General features: G+C 41.4%; 1 protein-coding gene across 1 annotated transcript; it reads right to left on the bottom strand.

The window, feature by feature from the left end:
• Positions 1 to 1,191: 1,191 nt before the first annotated feature.
• Positions 1,192 to 23,397, bottom strand: SLC17A8 (solute carrier family 17 member 8). The gene is made up of 12 exons (XM_035127795.3): positions 23,297 to 23,397; positions 17,459 to 17,705; positions 16,371 to 16,489; positions 13,281 to 13,395; positions 11,129 to 11,216; positions 8,867 to 8,953; positions 8,020 to 8,156; positions 6,253 to 6,402; positions 5,271 to 5,403; positions 3,906 to 4,016; positions 3,686 to 3,813; positions 1,192 to 2,225 (listed from the first exon to the last, which is right to left on the bottom strand). Exons 1-12 carry the CDS (start codon positions 23,395 to 23,397, stop codon positions 1,887 to 1,889), a joined length of 1,755 nt encoding a protein of 584 aa, XP_034983686.2. The 3' UTR covers positions 1,192 to 1,886.

Here is a 23,397-nt window from a genome sequence, read left to right as displayed (position 1 = left end):
AGGCGGCCGGGAGAGGTCATCAGGGTGGGGGACAAGGTTTGGTTATCCTCGGAAGGTCTTCCCACCAGGGGGCGATGCAGAAAGTTAGCACACAGGAGGCTGGGCCCCTTCACGGTCACGCAACAGGTCAACCCGGTAGCCTTCAGGCTAGCACTGCCGGAGGACATGAGAGTGCACCCAGTGTTTCATAGATCACTGCTGTCGCCGTACAGGGAAAGTACCAGGTTCAGGGACAGCGATCAGCCTCCAGAGGGAGGGGGGGAGACGGGAAACGCCCGACAGCTCAATGAGGCAACTGAGATTTTAGACTCAAGGAGAGGGGTGAGAGGACTGGAGTACCTGATAGCATGGGAGGACACTCCGCCATCCCACAATGAGTGGATACCGGCCACAGAAGTACCTGAGGAATTTTTAGTGGAAGAATTCCACGCCCTGTTCCCCCACAGGCCCAAGCCCTGGCACATGGAAAGGGAGGGAGAGGGGGAGGAGCAGGAGGAAGGGATAGCAGGCAGCAGCTCCCCATGGAGATGGGAAGCGGAATTTGAGGACACGGAAGAAGAGGTGTGGGTTTCACCGAGGTCAACGACGTCAGAGGCAGGAGAGGACTGGCAGAACATTTTTACTCCCACCAGCTCTGATGCCACTGACTTCTTGGGATTTCCGTCTTCTCAGGGGGAAGGAGAGAGATCGCAGGATTGGGGGAAAATTTTCACACCCACAGGCTCGGATGCCACAGACTTCTTGGGATTTCACTCGTCCCCAGCAAGCAGAGAGCCACTGGGGAGGAGGAGAGAGGAGCCTGGGAGGGGGGTGGATGTGAGGGACAAGGGATACAGGGAAGTCCCTCCCATCTTAAGTTCCAGCCCATCACCAAGCGCTGGAGAGAGTAAGGAGAGCTCTGCCTCCAGCGGAGAGTCAGGAAGTGGTGTCCGAGGCTCAGGCAGGGTTGTGGAGCCCATGCCTCAGGTGGGACAGGAAGTTGGACGCACGGGGGGGGGGAGGCCAATCCCCCCAACTCCCGAATTGCGACGCAAACGTAGGGGGAAGAGGTTGGGTCTGCCAAAGTTGTGGTGCTGGAAGAAAACGCGCCAATCGCCATTCGGGAGTTCAGACACCTCACCTTAAGGATGCATTTTTACTGCTCTGAACACTGTAAATAGTCAGCACTTAATAAAAGCCTTAAAAGACCATGCTGGAGTCGTTACTCTAGAGTAGCCATACCAGGCCCTCTGACAGGCCATTTTAATAAACAAGCAAACCTGTACATCATTTGCTGTGGATCAATGACATAATACACACCAACGTTTATAACACACATATACAATTTAGAGAGGCTAAAAAAAAAATCCCAGTCTTGGGGATCCATATGTTATCTCTGCCAGCAATTAAAAATTGAGAAGTAAAATAAGCTCTCCAGTGGGTTTTCCAAAATGGTCTCTAACAAATTGCCTTCATTGTCAATGATTTAGTCTTTGGTTAAACATTTCATTTTCTCCTCTGCCATAATACATTCTCTGTTGCATACTGAAAGGGATGAACAGACAGGGGGGAAATCTGCTAAAGGACTGGGTTGTCATGGTGTTAAGAGCCAATAACATAATTATATTGCTAAAGGGTGACATGGTACATCCAGAACTTCATTGCCTTATGGTAAATGAAAATTCATGTGATGTAAAGGACTGCGCCCTTTACACAGAGATCTGAATCCCTAAGTTTACCACAGGGACTCCTAGGAACTCAGTTTTGCTGTACTACAAGTTGAAAACGACAATATCTTACAGCTAGCCATTTGGCATGATTATCTACAAAAAGAACCCAACCAAATAAATATAGATACTGCTTTGTTTCATACAGTGATTGTAACGATCACACAAATCATACACAGTTTATGATGAATCTTGATAAGTCCCTTTTTCATACTGAGACAAAGTCTCTTCTTCTGCATCTTGCACCACTCCCTTTTGCTTTTGCAATGCTTTCCTTCGCCATTCGTCGTCTTGAACAGTAGCACCGTATGTTTTCTTCGGGCTAACGAAGGTTTCATTGCTCAGTTCAGTCTCTTCAGCCAGTTCATCTTGGTCAATTATTCCACATTTCTCTTCATTCAAGCTTTCCGGGTCAGCCCATTCCTGCTTCTCACCAGAAGCAAAGATGCCATAAAATATCACTCCACTATAGTGAACCAGGGCAGCTATTAGGAAGACATTTTGCCATTCTTCGCGGGTCTGGAGGAATGATATAGGAAAAGTTACTCGCAACAGGTAGTAAGAATCCAAAATAAAGTCAGAAGTTAGAGAAATGAAGTGACTGTTATCCATTCTATTTTCTAACCTGAATTTTGAAAGAATGTCTCCCCCCCCCCTGATACTATGGATTACCAAAATACACAGCAGAACTTGCTCTATTTCACAGAAATATGGATTGCTATAATGTCAGAGAAGCATTTGGTGCAGGTCCAGCATTAGGGCTTTCAGCACAGGACTCGTGAGAAGTCCCCAGAGTGCTGGTATAGGCCTTCTTAGCATTGTGGCAGTTCTGTAGCCATGAGTGCAGGGCCGGCTCTTCGTAGACCCCCGGTGGCGCAGGGCACCATGGCGCCGGCCCGCCAGGAGGGCGCCGCGAGCTGCGCCCGCCCGCCTGCTGGCCGGCCAGTCCGCCAGTCCGCTGCGCGCGGCGCCCACCTGCCCACCGCGCTGGGAAACTGGGCGGGAGGGCGCCGGAGAGATCGCGCTGTGCCCGCCCGCCACGCAGCAGCGCCGCGCCCACCCGCCCACCACGCTCCTTCCCTGAACCAGAATACCTGGTGTCCCCGGGACTGTTGGAATGTGAGCTGAGTGGTTGCTTGGGCAGTTATCATGTGATATGCTCCAAAATTCAACGCCTGATGTCCTTATTGGGAAATACAGTGGTACCTCTGGTTAAGAACTTAATTCATTCTGGAGGTCCGTTCTTAACCTGAAACTGTTCTTAACCTGATGGTGCCTCCTGCTGCTGCTGTGCCACCGCCGTGCGATTTCTGTTCTCATCCTGTGATAAAGTTCTTAGCCCAAGGTACTACTTCTGGGTTAGCAGAGTCTGTAACCCGAAGTGTTTGTAACCCGAGGTACCACTATATAACATGGCAACCACTTGGCCCTGCTCCTAGCGGTACCAGGCCCATGCAGGGTGAGTAATAGGAGGCTTTGGCATGACCAGGGACAGGCTTTGTGTTGGCAGGAAAACCTAGTTGGGGCAAGGGGCAACAGCAATGCTGGCACAGGTTCCCAGAGCGTAGATGTCAGTTCTTTGCTGGGGTGTGTGGACCTCAGCAGCTGGACCCGATCCCATGGAAGTCAAGTATTTCTTGACATCTCCTGTTGTAACCTTTTATCACAGAGGTCTAACACAGGAAAGTTCATAGAATTTTCCATATTACTCTTGGACTATTTTAACAGAACACATGAGTAAAAATCAGAGAAAAGCATATTTCCTTTATTCAGCCTTTTTCATCAACCAGCACGTCAAGTATTCACTAATGCTAAATTACACCTACTGAAATGAAGGCTCAGCCCTTAAACAGGTCAATAACAATTTTCAAAATGACTGGGGATGGTTTGGAGTAGGCAAGGGTATCGATCCTTTATAGTGATAATTGACTGCAATGCATTTGAACATATTTCCAGGGAAAACAATCTAAACTACTTACCTTGTGTTTAGTCATTGCACCAACGATGAGGGGGCACACCATTCCTGACAGTGTCCCCACTCCATTTGAGATGCCCATGAGGATGCTGGCATATCGGGGCGCAATATCTAAGTGGTTGACATTAAATCCTGTAACATGAAAAAATAGTCAACAATGCAGGGCTACTCTCTTCAGTCATACAGAAAATGCCTCAAGCAGACAAAAATATTTTTCATTTTACCTGAAATAGCAAATCCACTGAAGCCTACTGCTAAAACCAAGAAAGAGATTGCAACACCTCTTGTGTGAGAGAAGCCAACTACCAAAAGTAAAGTAGCTTCCATTCCAAAACCTGCAGAAAATAACACAGAGGGGAGAAACAATTCACTGATAAATGCAGTATACTGTATTGCATTCTGTTCCCATACCCCTACTGAAGAAGTGTTATTTGTTCACTGTGACCCCTCTTCTCTTTTGCTAAACTCACAGTATACTATGTAACTCTCTGAAAAATCACACCTTTTATTTGTACCATTCACGCTTATCTATGTATCTATCAGCTCTTTCACCCTCTTCACAAAACTTTTCTCCCATTTTGGTTTTGTTTTGATGCAATATATCCTTCAGCCAAGCCTTCCCTCCCCACATTCCATACTCTTTAAAAGAGCATCTTAAGAAAGCTTTTATCTGAGTTTTCTCATTGATGTTTTCCATAAAAATGCCCCATATGTCTTTGCAAAGATGGTCCTGAAAGAGAGTACTGTAATATGCTGGGCAAGTACAGTACAGGTAATGATTTTGAATTTCACCCCAATAACATATCTTGACTGACACTGGCCAGTTTGCATGCAGCTCAAATGTTCCTCCAGCGCTCCTCCACTGCTCCTGTTGCCAATGCATGGCAGAGTCTGATTTGCTGTGTCATCTGAACGAGGGCTTGTAGTTTGTTTCCTCATAATAAACCATCAATGGTAATTACAGATCGTTCAAACCATTCGCAGTTAGCAAGCCTGGACTCAGATGACTCTGACTTGTTGCATCTGTGGCATGGCAGGAATGAACGAGGTACACGTTTGTGTGGCGTGCACCAACACCCTGATCGCTCATGTTAAACGACAATGCGTTTTAAACTTTTACTTATTGTGATGTATGAAGCAAGCCTCTGGAAGAGTGATGTGATCCTATTTCACTATTGCAACAGTCCAATTAATTACTAAAAGGTGTAGGTAGCAAGACTGACATCTCACATATTCTGGGACTCTGCATCAGGTATATAAATCAAAGACAATAATGGTGTTGTCCTGGCTTTACACAACCCGGTTATGCAGAAGGAAAGTTAACAGTGGTGAATTTGTTGGGCAAATGAGTCCCATTCTCCAATCCTCTATCAGTAACCAGAAAGCAGCTGGAAGGCTAGAGTTCTTTAACAGGAAATGCCCATCCATGTGGCTCATGCAGTAACACCCAATTTCATCTGTTCCAAGACACTGGCACTGGCAAGTGCCAGAGCTGATCTCCGATTACAATAAGCTGCCCACCATTCATTTCTCCATTAGGTAATTCAAACATATAATTCAAACATTCTATCTATAAAATGTAACCATACCTCCACAGTTCATTATTTTTCTTACTGCAGTTGTGCTTAAAATTCTTCTGCTGCGTAAAAGGTCCGCCAGCTGCCCTCCAATGGGCACAATAATGGTCATGACCATATGTGGAACAGCAGACAAAAGGCCAACCTGAAAGTAAATACACACAATTCTGTGGAAGCGTATACTGTATGTATATGAATGCGCTGGTGCCCATATTTTCCCTGCTTCATCCAATCAAACCAGTGCAGTGAATGATCTGGGAGCACTTTATGCTAAAGCTGAGTTTGAATGGATGGATATAATCAGTACCTGGCTGGGACTCTACTGAGATACCCATATAAGTTACCAGATTATGAAACAATGATAGAAATGGAGAAATACAACATGGCTACTTCTGAGGATCCTCAATCTTACTGATTTTTTTCTGGGAAATTGCAGTCAAAGAAGCATGCATGAAGCGGTCAACCTAGCCCCATCTTCTCTGATGAGGGATGAAGTGAAGCCTTCTCTTCCTGATCTTTCTCTCTCTGCACCATGTAACTGAGCACATGCTTGAAGCTATCTTTCTGTTTATTCTACTCAAGAGTATTCTGCCTGTGTTCTTCTTGCTGCTGCTTGGATAAATCCATAAATCTGACCTTTGAATCTGTAAGTAAAACATTTTTAACTTGCTTAGCAGTGTGTGGCCTTAGCAGTTCATTGCAAGAAGGGTAGAAAGAGGCAACCACTGTATGCAACTAAATGGGATAAAAGGGTCTAACTACCTATATTCCTCACACTACACTGCTGCTTGACTTTCGTGTGTTTAAACTCTGCTATTGGGGGCTCTCTCCTGTTGGAGAGTGTGTTGTGCCCCATGTTTTGAATCCAGACACCCAGCAGATTCTTTTGTTATTTACCCCACACATGTGGGTCACAGGGATTCATATTTTCCTCTCTCACATTTTTATCATCAGAGTCCTAAAAAAACACCAGACCTTGGATTCATTCACATACCTTACTTATTGCAAATCCAAAGACCTCTTCAAAGTAAGCAGGCTGACTTATCAGCAGTAAGTAGAAAGTCCAGCTTCTGCAAAAGTTTGCCACAATGATTGCATAAACCGGCATTGAAGTGAAAAACTGTTTCCATGGCGTACTAAATCTCTAGAAGAGAGAATGTCCAATTTGAAGAATCATCTGCAGTGTGGCAGCAGTTACAACTGTTAAATAACCATATTGATAAGAATGTCCCCTCTAATATCAGTTGTACCACACAATCCTAATGTGTGTTTACTCAGTAAGAAAGTTCCACTGTGCATTGTGGCTCAGTAGTAATTCACCTTGTGCAGCACAGCCACAACAATAATCTACCATTAGCAGCATCACCACCACTTACTGGGGGGATGGGCAAGGTGGGAGCTACACCAATGAACTGGCAGGAATGCAGTATTGGTTCCACTGGTGCATCCAGGCAACACAACCTTGCTGCCACTACGGGGAGATGACTGCTGTGGTTCTGCCCTACTGGGTGAGCCAATTCTGGTGGGGCTTATTTACTAGTATTTAGGACTGCATCTTTAACCTTATTGAAAAACCTTATTGAAAAACACCTGAATTCAGCAATAGAATGCAAACATTAAGCAGTGGTTTTCATAAGTAATGTAAGACTTACAAACTCATGTAATACTTAATACTGAGATATTCAATTTTAAAAAAAGTTTTCAGACCTTAATATTCTGAGAAAAGTGAGGAATAGTCAGCCACTGTATGCTAAAAGCTTTGAAACTAAAATAGGGGGAAAGTATCCCAGTCTATTACATTTACAGAACTTGTGTTATCCAAGCCCATTTTTGATGTGTTTGCATTGCCGGAGCCCAGAAACTGGAATGCTGACAATAAGTGATGCCGCACTTCTGAGCATTCTCAGAGTCCCTATGTGCACACACCAGAAAACAGTCCTTAGTTTGGGGACCCCTGTTCTAGTTGTTGGGGGACGACAACTAGAACAGGGGTCCCCAAACTAAGGCCTGGGGGCCGGATGCAGCCCTTCTAAATCCGGCCCGCAGATGTTCCGGGAATCAGCATGTTTTTACATGAGTAGAATGTGTCCTTTTATTTAAAATGCATCTCTGGGTTATTTGTGGGGCATGGAAATTTGTTCATATCTTTTTCCAAAATATAGTCCGGCCCTCCCACAAGGTCTGAGGGACAGTGGACCGGCTCCCTGCTGAAAAAGTTTGCTGACCCCTGCACTAGAAGCTTCAAGCTGGGCATATTATCAGCTATATCAGCATAAAATATGACACCACATTAGTGATATAGGGACATTACAATGACACCAGTGAAGACACATGACCATAAAAATTAAGGAGTGGGGTGTTAATCTGACATTAGAACTTGCAACAATGACCAGGGAAATTGTATACAAAATTATGAGGTAGGGTTTTAAAATGTTTGTACAGTAATTCTGAAGAATGAATCACCTGCCAAGAGTAAGCAGCTAAGAAATGACAAGGTGCACTACAGGCAGCATGGCATAGTGGTCAGAGTGCTGGACTAGAATCCGGGTTCAGATGATCCGCAACTCAGCCATGAAACTCATTGAGTGACCTTGGGCCAGTCACAGTCTCTCAACCTAACCTGCCTTACAGGATTGTTGAGAGGATAAAAACGGAGAGGAGGAGAACCAGGTATGCAATCTTGAGCTCCTTGGAGGAAAGGTGGGATGCAAATGCAACAAAAAATAAAATGAATACTACAGTACTGGCTATTTTAACTTACACTGGCACTGACAAGATTGGCTCCTCCTATACTTGTTTCTATGTAAGTTCTTTCCTCGGTGGTTATCGTTGGGTGAACAGCTGGACTCTCATAGGCATGCAACAGCCAGAACATGTACCAGATAATCCCAAACATTCCTGCAGAGGGATTCAAGGAAACATGAAACGGTCAACGCTACTTCATGTTCAGCACAATATGTAAGAGTCAAGGCATCTAGCAATATTAGAATCATAGAATCATAGAGTTGGAAGAGATCACAAGGGCCATCCAGTCCAACCCCCTGCCAAGCAGGAAACACCATCAAAGACAGATGGCTGTCAAGCCTCTGCTTAAAGACCTCCAAAGAAGGAGACTCCACCACACTCCTTGGCAGCAAATTCCACTGCCGAACAGCTCTTACTGTCAGGAAGTTCTTCCTAATGTTTAGGTGGAATCTTCTTTCTTGTTGTTTGAATCCATTGCTCCGTGTCTGCTTCTCTGGAGCAGCAGAAAACAACCTTTCTCCCTCCTCTTTATGGCATCCTTTAATATATTTGAACATGGCTATCATATCACCCCTTAACCTTCTCTTCTCCAGGCTAAACATGCCCAGCTCCCTAAGCCGTTCCTCATAAGGCATCGTTTCCAGGCCTTTGACCATTTTGGTTGCCCTCCTCTTTAATATTTTAAAGCTGACCATATAGGAATATTAGTACATGCAGCATAAAGCTAAACTAATAACCCCACCCCTTTAAAAAAAGAAAAATGAAGCAAAAAAAGAGAGTCTGGAGCACTGCTATATTTAAAATAGTTTAGAACTTTATTGTACAGTTTTAATTGCATTCGTTTTTGCCACTAGACAACTTACCATATATATAAAAGACTGATGACCATCCTATGTACTGCACCAATACGCCAGCTAGTGGCATAGCAACCACAGCCCCCGCATAGGAGCCTGCAGATAAAAGGCATGTGTCTATAGGTCAATAATTGTGTTCCAGCACATCCAACTAATTATCATTTATTAATTCAGGTAGCTCACAGCACCAGGGTCTTCTGCTGAAAAACTGTACCATAGCCAGTTGATAAAAGGAGAGACTTAGAATCGTCCTAAACAGTGCATGCCAGTGCATGCAATCACAGTGATGGCCAAACCTGCCCCCCCCCAAGCTGTTTTGGGACTACAACTCCCATCATCCCTAGCTAACAGGACCAGTGGTCAGGGATGATGGGAATTGTAGTCCCAAAACAGCTGGAGGGCCAAGTTTGGCCACCACTAACATAACAGAAACAAAAGATTCTGTCCGTTTAAGTAGGTTAGCAGCATTCAGCAGGTACAGCGCATTGCTGTAGCTCAGTTCAGTTCAATTTTATTACAGCAAAAGCCAGCAATACAAAGTACCATAATTCCAAACAAAAAATCAGCGATAACATCACCAGAAGCAGAACAGTTACACAAAAGGAATTTGCAATGTATTATTGCAACAGAAGAGCTTTACGTTTCTTAATAGCTAAAGTGCAGAATTTGGCCACATCATATGATACTGGACTTGAGGAATCTTCCAGAAGGAATTTTCGTAAGATTTCAGAGAATTCCAAATAATATTGTAAAGGTATAAATTTTGATAAAAGGGGTAAAATAAGTCAAGCTTGTTCTTCGCTGTGAGTGACAGATTCTACCTTATTGGACATGCAAGGGCAAAGGCGCTCATGAATTGGTACCCGCATAAATTTGCCATACACATTGCTGTAGCACTATGAGAGGAGAACTTACACTTGTGGAATGTCATCCTAAGGAGTATGATTTAATAGACTTTGTGATTGTAAGATGCCAGTGATGAATGGTTAAAAAAAATACATGTTATTTCGATCATATTGAGAACTCATATAGACAAGCCATGAAATTCTAGTTTGGCCTTTACTAGTGTTGCTAATGAATTATTCCAAGGGATGAACAGACTCAGGTGTTCCTTCTTTTCCTCAATTGACACTGCTTCATTCTTTGTTAATGAAGAGTTAACCTACATATGAACCACTGTTGGGCATGTTGAGAACACCTCACTAGGAGCTGCCCTTGGAATAATTCATTACCGAACTCGTTTAACTTGTGATTATTCATGCTTGGTGTGTGTAGTATAACCTAAAAGGTATTTTCCAACCACTTTTTTTGAGGCATTCACTAAATCAAACACAGCAAGTTGCCTAATGAAAAAAATAGATTTTAGCTTACTATATCTGCACACTCAGTCAAATATTCACACTGTATGCAAACAAACTGGAACTTAAAAGAGGAAAGCAGTAAAGACACTGAGGGAGAATGAATTATTCCAGCAGGATAATGCCAAAAGAGACAGAGAGAGGTATAGCTGAGAAGACCATACCTGAGAGACAGATTATTATCTATTAAATTTCTATACCACCCTTCATCCGAGGATCACAGGGTGATTTACAGTGTAAGAGCGCAAAAACACATAACAAAATAAATGCACAGCAACAAACAAAATAATAATGCCACCCCCACTGTTTAAAAGGCCATAAACTGTTTAATTAGCCGGAGGTCTGGAAGAAAAGGATTATTTATTTATTTATTTATTTATTTATTTTGCCTAGCAGTTAAAGCTATGTAATGAAGTTGCCAGGTGACCCTCTTTGGGGAGAGCATTCCACAAATGGGGAGCCGCTAGAAAAAGACAGGGCAGAAAAATAATGTCTGAAAATTAAGTATGTCGGTGAGCTGTAAACAGGCCAGCAAAAATCTGAATTAGCAAAGAAATGTGGAAAGGTAAAAAAAAATTTGGAGGAATTTAAATGGAGAAAGAAGAACTAAGATATACTTCTAATTTTTTTTCCACAATTGAAAGGAGGAATGGGAACAATTTCCCGTGAATGAGATATGGCAGATAAAACTTTTACCCTTGACTCCATTTTGAAAGAAACTGATGAGAGGTTATGCATTCTTGGGATATTAAGAGATCTCCTCCAGGGAACTAGATTATGCCTGAAATGGAAACAGTCAGAAGCCCTCAAATGAGGAGTTACCTGAGATCCTATTATTTATAATGAAAGTTATGTTTTCTTTAAAGTCACAGTGCACACAAACTTTTTCTCAAAAATATATATGAAAACTTACCACAGAAAGATGTGGTTGCTAGCCTACTTCTTTCAAGTGGAGGTGCCCATTTACTCCACATTCCATGACACGCTGGGTAGGTCACCCCCTGGCAAACGTATCAGATAAAAAGCATTCAATTTCTATTTAATTCCATCACTTGTATACACAGTGTTTATTCTCTTCAACTAACTATTTGCTTATTTCTTCTTTTATGGCAGTACAGTCGTACCTTGGAAGTCGAACGGAACCCGTTCCGGAAGTCCGTTCGACTTCTAAAACGTTCGAAAACCAAATTGCGGCTTCTGATTAGCTGCAAGAAGCTCCTGCCAGCCAATTGGAAGCCGCGGAAGCCTCATCGGACGTTCGACTTCCAAAAGAATGTTCGCAAACCGGAACAATCACGTCTGGGTTTGGGGTGTTCGGGAGCCAAGGTACAACAGTAATTCTATGCATACACAAGAAAATAAGCGTGACTTCACACAAAAGGACTTGCATCTTAGTAAGCAGGGGACTCCACACTACAATGAAGCAGAATTAAGAGGTTTGGCCAGGGCTGGATTAACCATTAAGCAAAATAAGCACATGCTTAGGGCATCAAGGGAAGGAGGACACCACATAAATTTTCCATTGCCAGATTTTTAACATTAACTATAACAAATAGTGATACTGTAGTTCTCAGCTCAGCTGAGCATTCATTTTCTCATTTGAAGTATGTTAATAATCCTAACAGGAGAACTATGCAACAAGGCAGGCTGGACACCTTATCTCAACGAAGTATAGAAGCAAATGTGTTACATAACATTAGTTTTGAAGATCTGATCCGATAATTTTTTTCAGATATAAAGTGTTGTTGTTTAGTCGTGTCCGACTCTTCGTGACCCCATGGACCATAGCACACCAGATATAAAGTAGAAGTATACAAAAATAAACACTTTCCATTTGACTGTAGGTTTTGTTTCATTTTGAAAAATAAAATGTTATTTTATGGTTTATTGTTGTTTATATTTTGAATTAGATATATTGGGGGGGGGGCAATCCTTTAAGTGTTTAAAACCTCTAAAGGTCTTAATCCAGCCCTGGGTTTGGTGGAGTGGGGAACATTGTCAGCTTAACCACCTAAAATTTGAAGAAGTGCACGTTTCACTGGATAGCTATGTTTGAGTACTGCTAAAATTTTGAGCATAGTGTGGCACTGAACATCAAATGTAGTTCGGCTCTCATATAACCATTTTCGCAAGGCAGGTGCCACCACAAAATCAATCTTCCCTCAGTATTCCGGAAGCTAACAGGACTTTGAAATAGTGCCCACTTTTGGTACTGCTGAACATCTGCTATATAACGATTACACCACATTGGTGTCAAGTACTAATGCAACCCAAAACACCCTTTGTAAGGAACAAGCTGCTTATAAGTAAACGTGTAGAGGATTGCACAGTACAACCCACCATACAGAAACTTTAAAAACCATTGTGAACCATTCTAAAATAGTCAACTTTCAGTGTGACCTCAAATCTCTGATGTGACTGCATTTGGAACGCTGCATCCAGTTCTGTTTGCTATACCTGAAAAGGGTAACCAAAATAATGCAGAGGCTGGGGCAACTCGCCTGTGAGAAAAGGTCACAAGATTGGGGGCTTTTTAATGGGGGGAGTGAGCAGGGCATGATAAAGGTGTAGAAAATGGTGCATGACATGTAAGAGTGTTTAGAGAAAGGTTTTTCTCCCTCCCTTATACTAGAAGTTGGGGACATCTAATGAAGTTGAGTATTGGAAGATTCAGGAAAGACAAAAGAAAGTACTTTTGTCATATGCTTCACACAGAGCATGGTTACACTATGAAATTTGCTGCCATAGGATAGCGATGGCCACTGATCTTAAAAGGGCTTCAAAGTGAGGGCTGGATAAATTCATTGATAAGCCTATCAATGGCTACTAGTCATTATGGCTGTGCACCATCTTCAGTATTGCAGACACTATGCCTCTGAGTACCAGGTTGGGAAACATGTGGGGCAAGGCTTGTTGCCCTCATGCCCTGGTTGTAGGCTTCTCCTAGGCATTTGGTTGGCCACTCTGAGATTAAGATACGGAACTAGATGGGCCTTTGACCTGATCTATCATGGCTCTTCACATGTTCTTAAGAAATATCTTAGACAAATATATTGGATACCTACCTCCACAAGACCTTGCAAAATTCTTACAAACAAAACACAACCATAATGTACTCTGGCAGCTGCAGGAATGAACATATTTAGCATGGAAGTTAGGAAAATAGCTGCTCCAAATACCCTGTAAAGAAAGAAGAATATTTCCCCCCTATTATCTTATAGAGAGATAATACTTCACATTGAGCATGTAGAACAATCTAAACAGCTGTTCATGATATAAAGTCTTAAGAGGTGCATTGCTAGCCCATGTCATCCATCAGAAACTAAAAGAAAGGGGGTTACAGCCAGCCTTTTTGTGATTTCTCTGTGTCTGGGTGCGGACCCTGACCATAAATTATCGTTTGATTTATAGCAACACAATTATATAATATTTGAATTATGTTCATAAGTTTGCTGGGAAAATTCTCTTTTAGACCTGATGTTCAGAAACAGTGACCCTGGCTGACTTTGTCAATTTTTGACCCAGACACATGTGAGTTACTTGACTTGCATTTGAATAAGACTCATCTTGCATTGATTCACATTCTTATGGTGGATAAAATTTTGTGATTTGTTCAACACATATATCTGGCAAACTTCAGAATTAAGTAATCTTGTTCTAATTCCTGAACATGTCAAGCTCTTCAGATGGCTCTTCACTGTGTCTCAGCAATAAAGTACATGGGGGCTGGTTTGCATGCTGACAATTCAAGTTTAAATCCCAGGAAATATCAAGGATGGGTTAGCAGGTGACAGGAAATGCCTATGTCTAAAGTACCAGAGACCCCACTGTCAGCCAGTCAGTAGAAGATGCTGGGATAAATGGACAAAGAGCATGACCTAAGATGGCAGCTTCCTGTTTTCTTAAAATGAGTGCAAAAAACATAATCTCACAAAAAATAAACTATCCATAGGAAACTGGGCATGTGCTTTAGTGATATGTGAGGTGTCAGCAAGCCACACCGATGTCCTTTTCAAAAGCAATAGTGCATAAAATGCAGTTAGAATTCTTAAGGAATAAGATTATAACAACTCATCGACAAAAGATGTTTCAACATCTATGATCCTTTTGACTATTACTCACTGAATATGGAGCTTTCAGCATGATTAAATTAATTTATTTCGTTATAGCTTGTGAACAGGTGTAAAGGTAAAGGGACCCCTGACCATTAGGTCGAGTCGTGACCGACTCTGGAGTTGCAGCGCTCATCTCGCGTTATTGGCCGAGGGAGCTGGCGTACAGTTTCCAAGTCATGTGGCCAGCATGACAAAGCCGCTTCTGGCGAACCAGAGCAGCGCACAGAAATGCCATTTACCTTCCCACTTGGAGCGGTACCTATTTATCTACTTGCACTTTGACATGCTTTTGAACTGCTAGGTTGGCAGGAGCTGGGACCGAGCAACGGGAGCTCACCTGTCGCAGGGATTCAAACTGCCGACCTTCTGATCAGCAAGCCCAAGGCTCTGTGGTTTAACCCACAGCACCACCTGCGTCCCATGAACAGGTGTAGAAGGCAGATGATTATCTGTACAAAATTATTACTGTTAAGTTTTGGAATATTAAATGCAAAAAAGCATTTAAGCATTAAGATTTTATTTGGCCATAGCTTCTTTGTACATGTAGTAGAAAACACACTGAGTGGCATTCAAGTTTTATTCAGAGTAGACCTACTGAAATTAATGGACCTAACTTAGTCATGATTATTAATTTCAGTTGGCTCTACACTGAGCAAAACGTAGTTGAATGGCACCCTTTGCACTTATCTTCACACGGTTTACATATTAATTCCTACATCAAAATGCCTTCCATGTAGGAATCAAATAGTGTATGGAATCACCCTAAAAAGCAGCTTTTAATTTGTTCATGAGGTGGCTTTCGACCATCCAGAAATGATGAGAAGTTGCCAGCATGAAATCTGTTCTTAAATTATGTATGATGTTGATCAACAAGACTCTGTTCTTGAAAGACAATATTCACGTGTGTCACATTCCTCGTCCTTTTATTACCAAATACCAGACAATTAAATGCCTTGTAGAATGTAGACTAAACTATGATTTGAAATAGATTCTTAACCTTTTGCAATTGTCATAAGACAAAATAAGGTTTTTAACATGAAGCCAAGTTGTTCTCAGAATGTTATTTTTGAGTTGCAATACTTGGTGGCCAGCAGCGCTTGCCTGATCTCCTGTTGCTGAGGCTTACCAGGGGTACGGCTGGAGGATAGGGTCAGCGCAGTGCATAGGCTCTGCTGGTGTGTTTGAACCATGACAACCTCACTGCTACCTCACCCTCCAAATAAGCTGCAAAGACGCTGGCTATGACAGACATTGACACCCTTGCCAACTGCTATTGTACTGTTAAGCTGTGCTTTGTTCAATGAGTACATAGGATAGATTAGCTTTTGGCAACCAACTGCCTTCCTAGGGTTTTGGACTACAACTCCCATTATCACCAGCCAGTGAACTGTAGTCCAAAACATCTGGAAGATAGCAGGTTGGCAAAGTGGCATAGGTGATTCAATGCCAACTAGATATCTTGGTCACAAGATATTCCAACAGCCGTATCTAGCCTTACTGGGTTCAGGATTCATCCTGAGCAATGGCCAAAATTGAGTGCTGGACAGTGGGAATCTGATTAGATATATACAGTACAACTCAGCTCCACAAATGGCCATACATAAATACAGGCCCCAAGTCATTCTACCCCTCTGTGGATGAATTTGTATCTTCTTATTTTGATAAGATTAACGGTAGGAAAATGTACACTGTTTTATTTGTACAGATCACTGTGTATCTAGAATTATGTTCTCTAGTGAGATGAGCAACTGAAATGGCTTTCCTTTTATTAAGTTGACATCCAGGGCTTATTACACAAGGAGCAGAATACCTTCATCTTAGACACAATCATTAAAATGAAATAGTAACTAGTATACTTTTGCCTTTTAATGTCACAGATAGTATTATCATCACATTCATTGTGTAAGTTCACAAAGTAGTTCCCAGTTGCTCAAACTACTGTGGCGTTCATGAAATATAACTTGGTTTAAAAAAATATAGCATTAGATAACATATAAAATTGTAGTAATTACTTTATTACATCATATTATCTTATCATACCTGTTAGCTGCTAGTTTATTTGCAATGAAGCCTCCTGGAATTTGTGTTACAATGTAACCCCAGAAAAATGAGCCATGAATAAGTCCTACTGTTTCTGGATCCCAGTTGAATTGTGCTTTCTACAAATAAGACATATACATATGAAATTTGCACACCAATGTTTAGAAGATACATTTTGTCACATGATTGCCTGCACTCACTTTGGAGTTGCAATATCCTGCAGAGCGCTGAACCAAAATTTGTGGAATTTTGTCTTGCCAAAAGCTATGAAAATTACCTTGTTTGGTGAGACTGTGACACTTTGCAACTGCCTTTTCATCAGTTAGTGGAGGTGCAGTTAAATTATCAAATATTATAAGGGCCACTATATAATTTCCCTTCTAAAGTTTTTTTCATTTAGAAAGATATCATTAAATGCACAATACAAGTCCCATTTAACAAGATTTGCTTTTGTTTATTTGAGGCATACCCTGTGAAATATTTTACTGACCATAACCATAGATTGGAGACAGCAAAATCTTAACTATTTAAAAAGTTTTAACAAGGGTGGATCATCTACCTGAATAGGCAAGCTGGTTTAAAGTGGGTTGCTTGTTCCACAACTCTGGCAAAGCACACACATCTCCGCCACCTAGAATTGTGGGCCCTATAATTATCATATTTACATTACAATCATATAGTTCTTTACTTGGAGGTAGGTCCCACTGTGTTCTGTGGCACTTACATCTAGGTAAGTGTGCCTAGGATAGCAGCCTCACCTATTATTCAGCTTTTGGTGCTGAATTACAACAATTGGCAATTGGGTATTTCCGCATATTGCACATTTGTTCCTATTTAGGACTAAAGTGTGGGTTTTCCAGGGGAAAGCCATGGGGCAAAGGCAAAACCGCTCCAACCCATGCTTTCTAGGTAGAAGACAAGCAGAAGCACGGACAAGCCCTTATACTACCTGAGTACCCATACAAAAATGAAAGCACTTAGCTATCATCTTTAAAACATCTGATCTGGCATACGGACTTCTTACATAGTCTTCCCAGCTAAATGGGGATGCCATTTCTCTGTATCAAATAACATATGTCCCTACTCACCTCAATCTCTGGCTTTCCATTCACATAGATTGTGCTGTTGTTAACCATTTCCACTATGGCAACCCCAAGATTGCATCGAATTCCAAAGGAAATGCAAAACCCCAAGCCACTCATGATGGCAATGATGTAACGTTTGGGAAGTCCACAGCAATAGCAGTCAAATAAAGGTTTTCTCACGGCCTGCACAGGCCTTCCTTCTTCGTTCAGTTCAATGTTTTCTTCTTCTTGGTTGGTTCCATCAATTTTTCTGAAGATGTTAGGAAAAGTAAAAGTAAAAAGATGCTCTTAGGACAAGCTGTTGATGTGTAGTTGAAGTAATACACTGATTAGCTGCTACAGTTACATTCCCATGTTAGCTGTTCCCAATTAATTGTAACCGGAACATGTGAAAGAAAGCAGCTGGGGTTTTCTGCATAAGGCCTTGAAGATTTCAGAGAAATACTGGGGCAGCTGTCAGGTTCGTCTTAGGCCCATTCACACATCATGGTACCTATGGGTGGAAAACATCCAGCCCATAGGCCTAATTAGGCTTCCCCATTTTGCCTGTCTGTGCAGCTGTTTTGGCCAAGCCATGCCCACTTGCCCTACACCATCATTTTTGACATCACATGAGAGACAGGTAAAGGCAGGGCTTGGACCAAAGGCTGTGCTGATTCCCAGCATTTCTCAAGTGGTTGGCAATCAGCTGATGGTTGGGAACTTGGGAAGTGTGTGTAAGAGACTTTGCAAACCTACTTTGAAAATAAAAAATGCTCTGCTTTTTAAAAGAACGTTCCCCCCCCTGCTCCCAAAGGAGATTTTATGCCTTAGAAAAACCTAAGTCCGTATTAATTTACTTGAAACATTTCTTTCAAATAAAGAAACATGCATTCTTTCCTGCATTTCATTTAATAAATGCAAGACAGCTAACAGCAATGATTGATATAACTATGTGTGTGTATATATGTGTGTGTGTGTGTGTGTGTGTGTGTGTGTGTGTGTATGACACAATCCAGCAAGTTCTGTGTGTTTAGTTGTTTCTGTTATGAGGGCCTGCAATCTAACCTTCAAACATGCTAGTTTTGGATTTCACTACAGCCACTACCTTTTGGCCTGCTTTATTTCCAAAGGGATTTGGTGACAGATAGACTTCAATTTGTGCAGTAGTTCCTCTTTCCCTTCTTCCCCTTGCAGTTCCTCCTCTCCCTTCCTCACTGACAAACCTGCTCCAGAAGTGTCCTCTAACCCTCCAAAGCAGCTTACAAGTTGCACCAGAAGCCCAGTTGCACGAGCAGAAGTCCATTTTGTTTGTGCACCAAGCCAACTGAATATTACCCATGGTTTCAAGAGAATGTTGGGGCCACCATTCTGACAGTATTATGCTGGTTCATAGACTTCTATTGCAAATGCACCTGGCATCAGAAATCAGATGGAGAAGTTTGCCTGGCATGGCAATAGCTGAACATCTGTCACAAACCACAGTGCTCTTGGCCATAGAGGGTTTCTCCTAATTAGGTTCAAATCAGTTTATCTGTTCAGATACATTCTTCTTCACCTTGACTTGAGTAATTGCCTCCTCATAATTAATTCTGTAAGCAATAGTAGTTAGGTCAGGTGAGGAGAAGAACTGACAGGGATATTTAGATTGCCATCTGGGCTACCCTTAAGCTTTCTAGAACTCTCAAGCGATGTTTACCACCTCCTGTTTGCTCCTTTCCTGCAGTAATTCAGAACTTTTCTTATCTTGCTGCACTGGTCTTGCATTTATTGAGCTAGACATGCCTTTGCCACCACAGCTGCAATTGGGAGGCATGTTTGGTGTGAGATGTCTCCAGGAAAAACAACTGTGGACTTGCAGGGACAATACCTTGTTGCCAAAGTGGTTTAACAATTCATGGAGACCTTCTTCAAATAACCACTTACTCCTTTTCATGACCTCTTCCAGGAACAAGGTCACCAGTAGAAAATACTTTGCTCACATGCTTTCAGTCTTACAGGGGCGTAGGAAGATAGGGGTGGTGGGGACGGGGCACCCCGGGCGGCGCGATCCCAGGGGCGCCATCGCAGCTGCCCGCCCCGCCCCCAAAATGCACGTCCCACCCCTGCGCACGGTGCACACCACCCCCAAAACACGCGCCACGTCCCTGGGGGCAGCGCGCCTGCTCTCCGCCCCCGGTGACGGAGCATGAAGCTCCGCCGCTGCACTCTTATACCCGTAATATGACATAATATAAATATGGCACAATGCAAAAGGTAAAAGGGATGTGAAGAGAAGCAACATAACCTTCAAAGACAAGGCCAAATATAATGGCACACCTAGATGGCAAACCTGAACATTTAGAACAGGCATAGGCAAACTCCTGCCCTCCAGATGTTTTGAGTCTACAATTCCCATCATCCTTGACCACTGGGCCTGTTAGCTAGGGATGATGGGAATCATAGTTCCAAAACAGGGCCGGAATTTGCCTATGCCTGATTTAGAAGGAGTTTAGTCCAGAAGGGGCTGAAGATGGCTTCGTTGACTTTGGAGGCCCTAATAGCTTCTGAGGGGGCTGAACACGCCCTCCCAGATCAAATGAGCCACCCACCTACAATTTCCACAGCAGCAAGTTGTGTTCTTTTTGAATGGCCACTGTAAATAACATTAACAGGACATATTTGTGCATACTTTCTGCATTACATTTCCCTCTTATCCCACTGTTTATAAACCCACCATGACCACATACTTTCTCAGGGTTGGCCCAAGATATTTTGTTCCTGGGGCAAAGGACAAGATGGTATCTAATCCATGTAAAATACCAACATTGTTTTGTTTCTAGGCATAGCAGTTTGGGAAGCTCTATACAGAAGTAACCCGTGTTTTTTAATGCCATTAAATGAGACATTTCAGGAGGTAACCTGAATGTGGTTTTCAGATTCAGGGACCAGTACTCAATCTAGCTGAAAATATGGTGATTTCTTGTCCATCAATTAGAAATGTGCAAAACATGTATCCATCTGACTTAACTCACGAATCCAAATTGTGGTGCTAATGTTGTCTTGCTCTAGGAAAGGGATAAGACATCTTAATCACTTTCCAATACACAACATAATGCTTCTCTCTTGTCTACCAGGGGCTCATAAGGAGGGTCCTTTTTAATTTATGCCTCCCCCCCATGCATGATACTCAAATCGCAAGCGCTAAGCACCTATCTTCTCCAAAGGTGCACTTTTTTCTCACTTTTTTACTGTCTTCTGATGGGTTTTCTCCACCATGGATGGGATTGAGTATACTTTGCCTTCACTCTTGGTTGCCTGTGGAGACTCTGTTTGATTCCTCCCCGGTTAGCCACCATGCTGCCTTCCAGATGTTGCTGGATGCTCATCAGTACTAACGAGCATTGCTAATGATCAGATATAATGGAAAGTGCAGTCAAAAACATCTGGAGGGCACCATGTTGGCTAATTCTGATTAGAGCTATAAGGATTTTAAAGCAGTCATAAAATACAATATTTCTTTAAATAATTTCAAACTATTAAATGCACAATTGTCAACCGAAACAATCTGCCTCATTATTATTGAATTCAAACTAAACATTTTATGCAGGGCCAGTCTTGGCCCCTGTTGATCCTAGGTGACTATCTAGAGCAGCACTTTATGGGACCAGTTTTTTGCAGCATACGGGAGTGACTTTTCCTTTCTAGGTTGCTCTGTTTTGCTATGCAGAAATTAGAGCATTGAGGAAAAGATATGGGTTTGATGCAATGTAGGGAGCAGTGCTTGAGAAAGAGACAATGAGAGGGCCTAAGCAGCAGGAATCTACTGGGACTTAAAAGTACATGGAACAGATGGGTTTATTGGTGCAAGGGTTATAGAAGAGAGACCCAACAACAGGTTTTCAGGCTGACTGGAAATGGAGCAGAAGTTTTAAAACCATACAATGACTGACTTTATACCTTCAAAGCAATGTATGAACCAATGCAGAGCTGAGTACCATTTAAATATTTTGCAAGTGTACCAAAATAGTCAGAGTACGACCTATTCATCCTATCTACTGGAGATATCTTTGTCAATCATTCATAGATACAGTATATATTAATTTATGTAACACAGTAACTGTCAAATTCAGCTCACTGTTGACGTCAACGTGTAATATGTAAAGCATATTTACATGTAGGTGTATGAAGGTATATTGATCAAATTTCCTTAGCTAATGAAAAAATGTCTTCCTAATAACATATCTTCCTAACAATATTTATGAAGAAAAACTGAGAAAGCTTCAAAATAATCCTAGAAACTCTAGCAGTTTTTACATTTAATAGCATATACTGTATTAATATCTTTAACTGGTTATGATATCTTTATAGTTTAACAAGTCTTGTTTTAAAAGACAAACACCTTAACCAGATCAAAGCATGATTTTGAGTGATGAATGCCCCTTATTTCATCTTTCATTTTATTTCTGAAATTTTCACCTACCTGTCACAGAAATATATTATCTGAGAAGAGGCATCTCTTAAAGGTTTATTTGTTTAAAGCTTTGCATGTAATAAAATTCAAAAATGTTATTGCAGTTCTATTATATATCTACAGATGGTGGGTTGTTTGGCTCTTTTAAAATAGTTTACAAGAAAGTAAGATATGCAACAAGTTGACTACCCAGGACGAAACAGAAAACTGCAAACCCTATTTCTGCACATTCAGAAAGTATGAATAAGTCATTATATATGAGCAGCATGAACCAATGCATGTTTCCTCAGGAGGAGATCTGTTGTCTTTAGTGATGCTTCATCTCAGGTTTGCAACCTACACAGCACTGCAAGGTACATAAATTATAATATAGTAGTATATTATTATATATATACTAAATGTGGTTTTGTAAAATGTTGGAAGCTGCCTAGAGACTTTATTGTTTGGGAGTGGCACAGAAATGATATGAATAAATACATAAAGAGAATCTTTATTATTAACATATAATTGCGCTGTTTTGCAAAAATGAGATGCTCCCCATGACAATACATCCATTGATTATTTGGCTGGTAAAAGAAAAGTTTAACTGTATGAATCTTTAATTTTTTTGGAAGATTAATAATAAACTTGTTAGTCTTTAAAGTGGCACAACACTCTGTTGCTGTTTCGTGTATTTGAAACAATGTGAATATTATGAATTTCTGCACTTTCACCCCTATGGTTTTTCTCTTATAAACTTTTAAATGGCTGCCAATTTTTAACATATTCAAGCATATTGTAGACCAACAGACATAATCCAGTTAAACTAAAAAGCTTGCATTTCAATCGATGCTGATTGTGATCCTAAATACACCTGTACTGACAAAAGCAAGTAAAGTTGGACTATCTAGCTACATGCATCCGAGGATCAAAGAGTTTAATCAAATTCATGGTCACTTTTGCAATTTCAGTTTTACACAAGCTACAATTTTTGAATTGTGCTCTATATGTTCACTTCTATGTTTCTAAAACATGACATGGATATAAATTTTAGATACATGGTATAGATATAAAATCACATGAAATTTTCACATTTATTTTCACTATGTGTTTCTTTTCTATCAGTTCTTTTTATTGATATTTTATTTTCCTTTGGTTCTCTTTCTGGTTATTATTTAGCATTAAATCAGCTTTGTCTAAGTTTTATCAACAATATTTAAAATGCTTAACACTTGGCCCATTTTGCAAATTTTCATATTTTCAGCTCATATTTTATAGTGGGGTTGTGTGTTTTTTTTAAAAAATTCAATTACTTTGTTACTAAGATACAGTTCCTTGCATATGCTGCTTATTAAATTATCCTTACAAATTTCCTTTCCAGATTAAAACCTAAACTTCATTTGCTTACAAACTTTACATTAAGCTTTTACCTTTGGAAGTGTCCCAGTGAATCACTCACAGTATTCTTCACCTCTTCCTTCCCAGGCTTTAAAAACCTCTCCCTTAATGAGTTAAACACTTCAAAAGGCAT

The sequence above is a fragment of the Zootoca vivipara genome, chromosome 9, assembly GCF_965207765.1.
Source record: "Zootoca vivipara chromosome 9, rZooViv2.hap1.1, whole genome shotgun sequence".
In the NCBI taxonomy this organism is placed as follows: Eukaryota; Metazoa; Chordata; class Lepidosauria; order Squamata; family Lacertidae; genus Zootoca; species Zootoca vivipara.
The sequence above is the reverse complement of the archived record's forward strand: the minus strand, read 5'-3'. Positions and strand labels throughout refer to the sequence as shown.

Bases quoted from the DNA above. Each gene is read 5' to 3' on its own strand.
- SLC17A8 (XM_035127795.3), bottom strand. From the start codon at position 23,397: ATGCCTTTTGAAGTGTTTAACTCATTAAGGGAGAGGTTTTTAAAGCCT. The intron at 8,157-8,866 runs GTAAGTTGTCTA...ATCCCTCTGCAG, and splicing joins ATCAGTCTTTTATATATATG to GAATGTTTGGGATTATCTGG. The intron at 5,404-6,252 runs GTATGTGAATGA...ATTTACTTTCAG, and splicing joins TTGGATTTGCAATAAGTAAG to GTTGGCCTTTTGTCTGCTGT.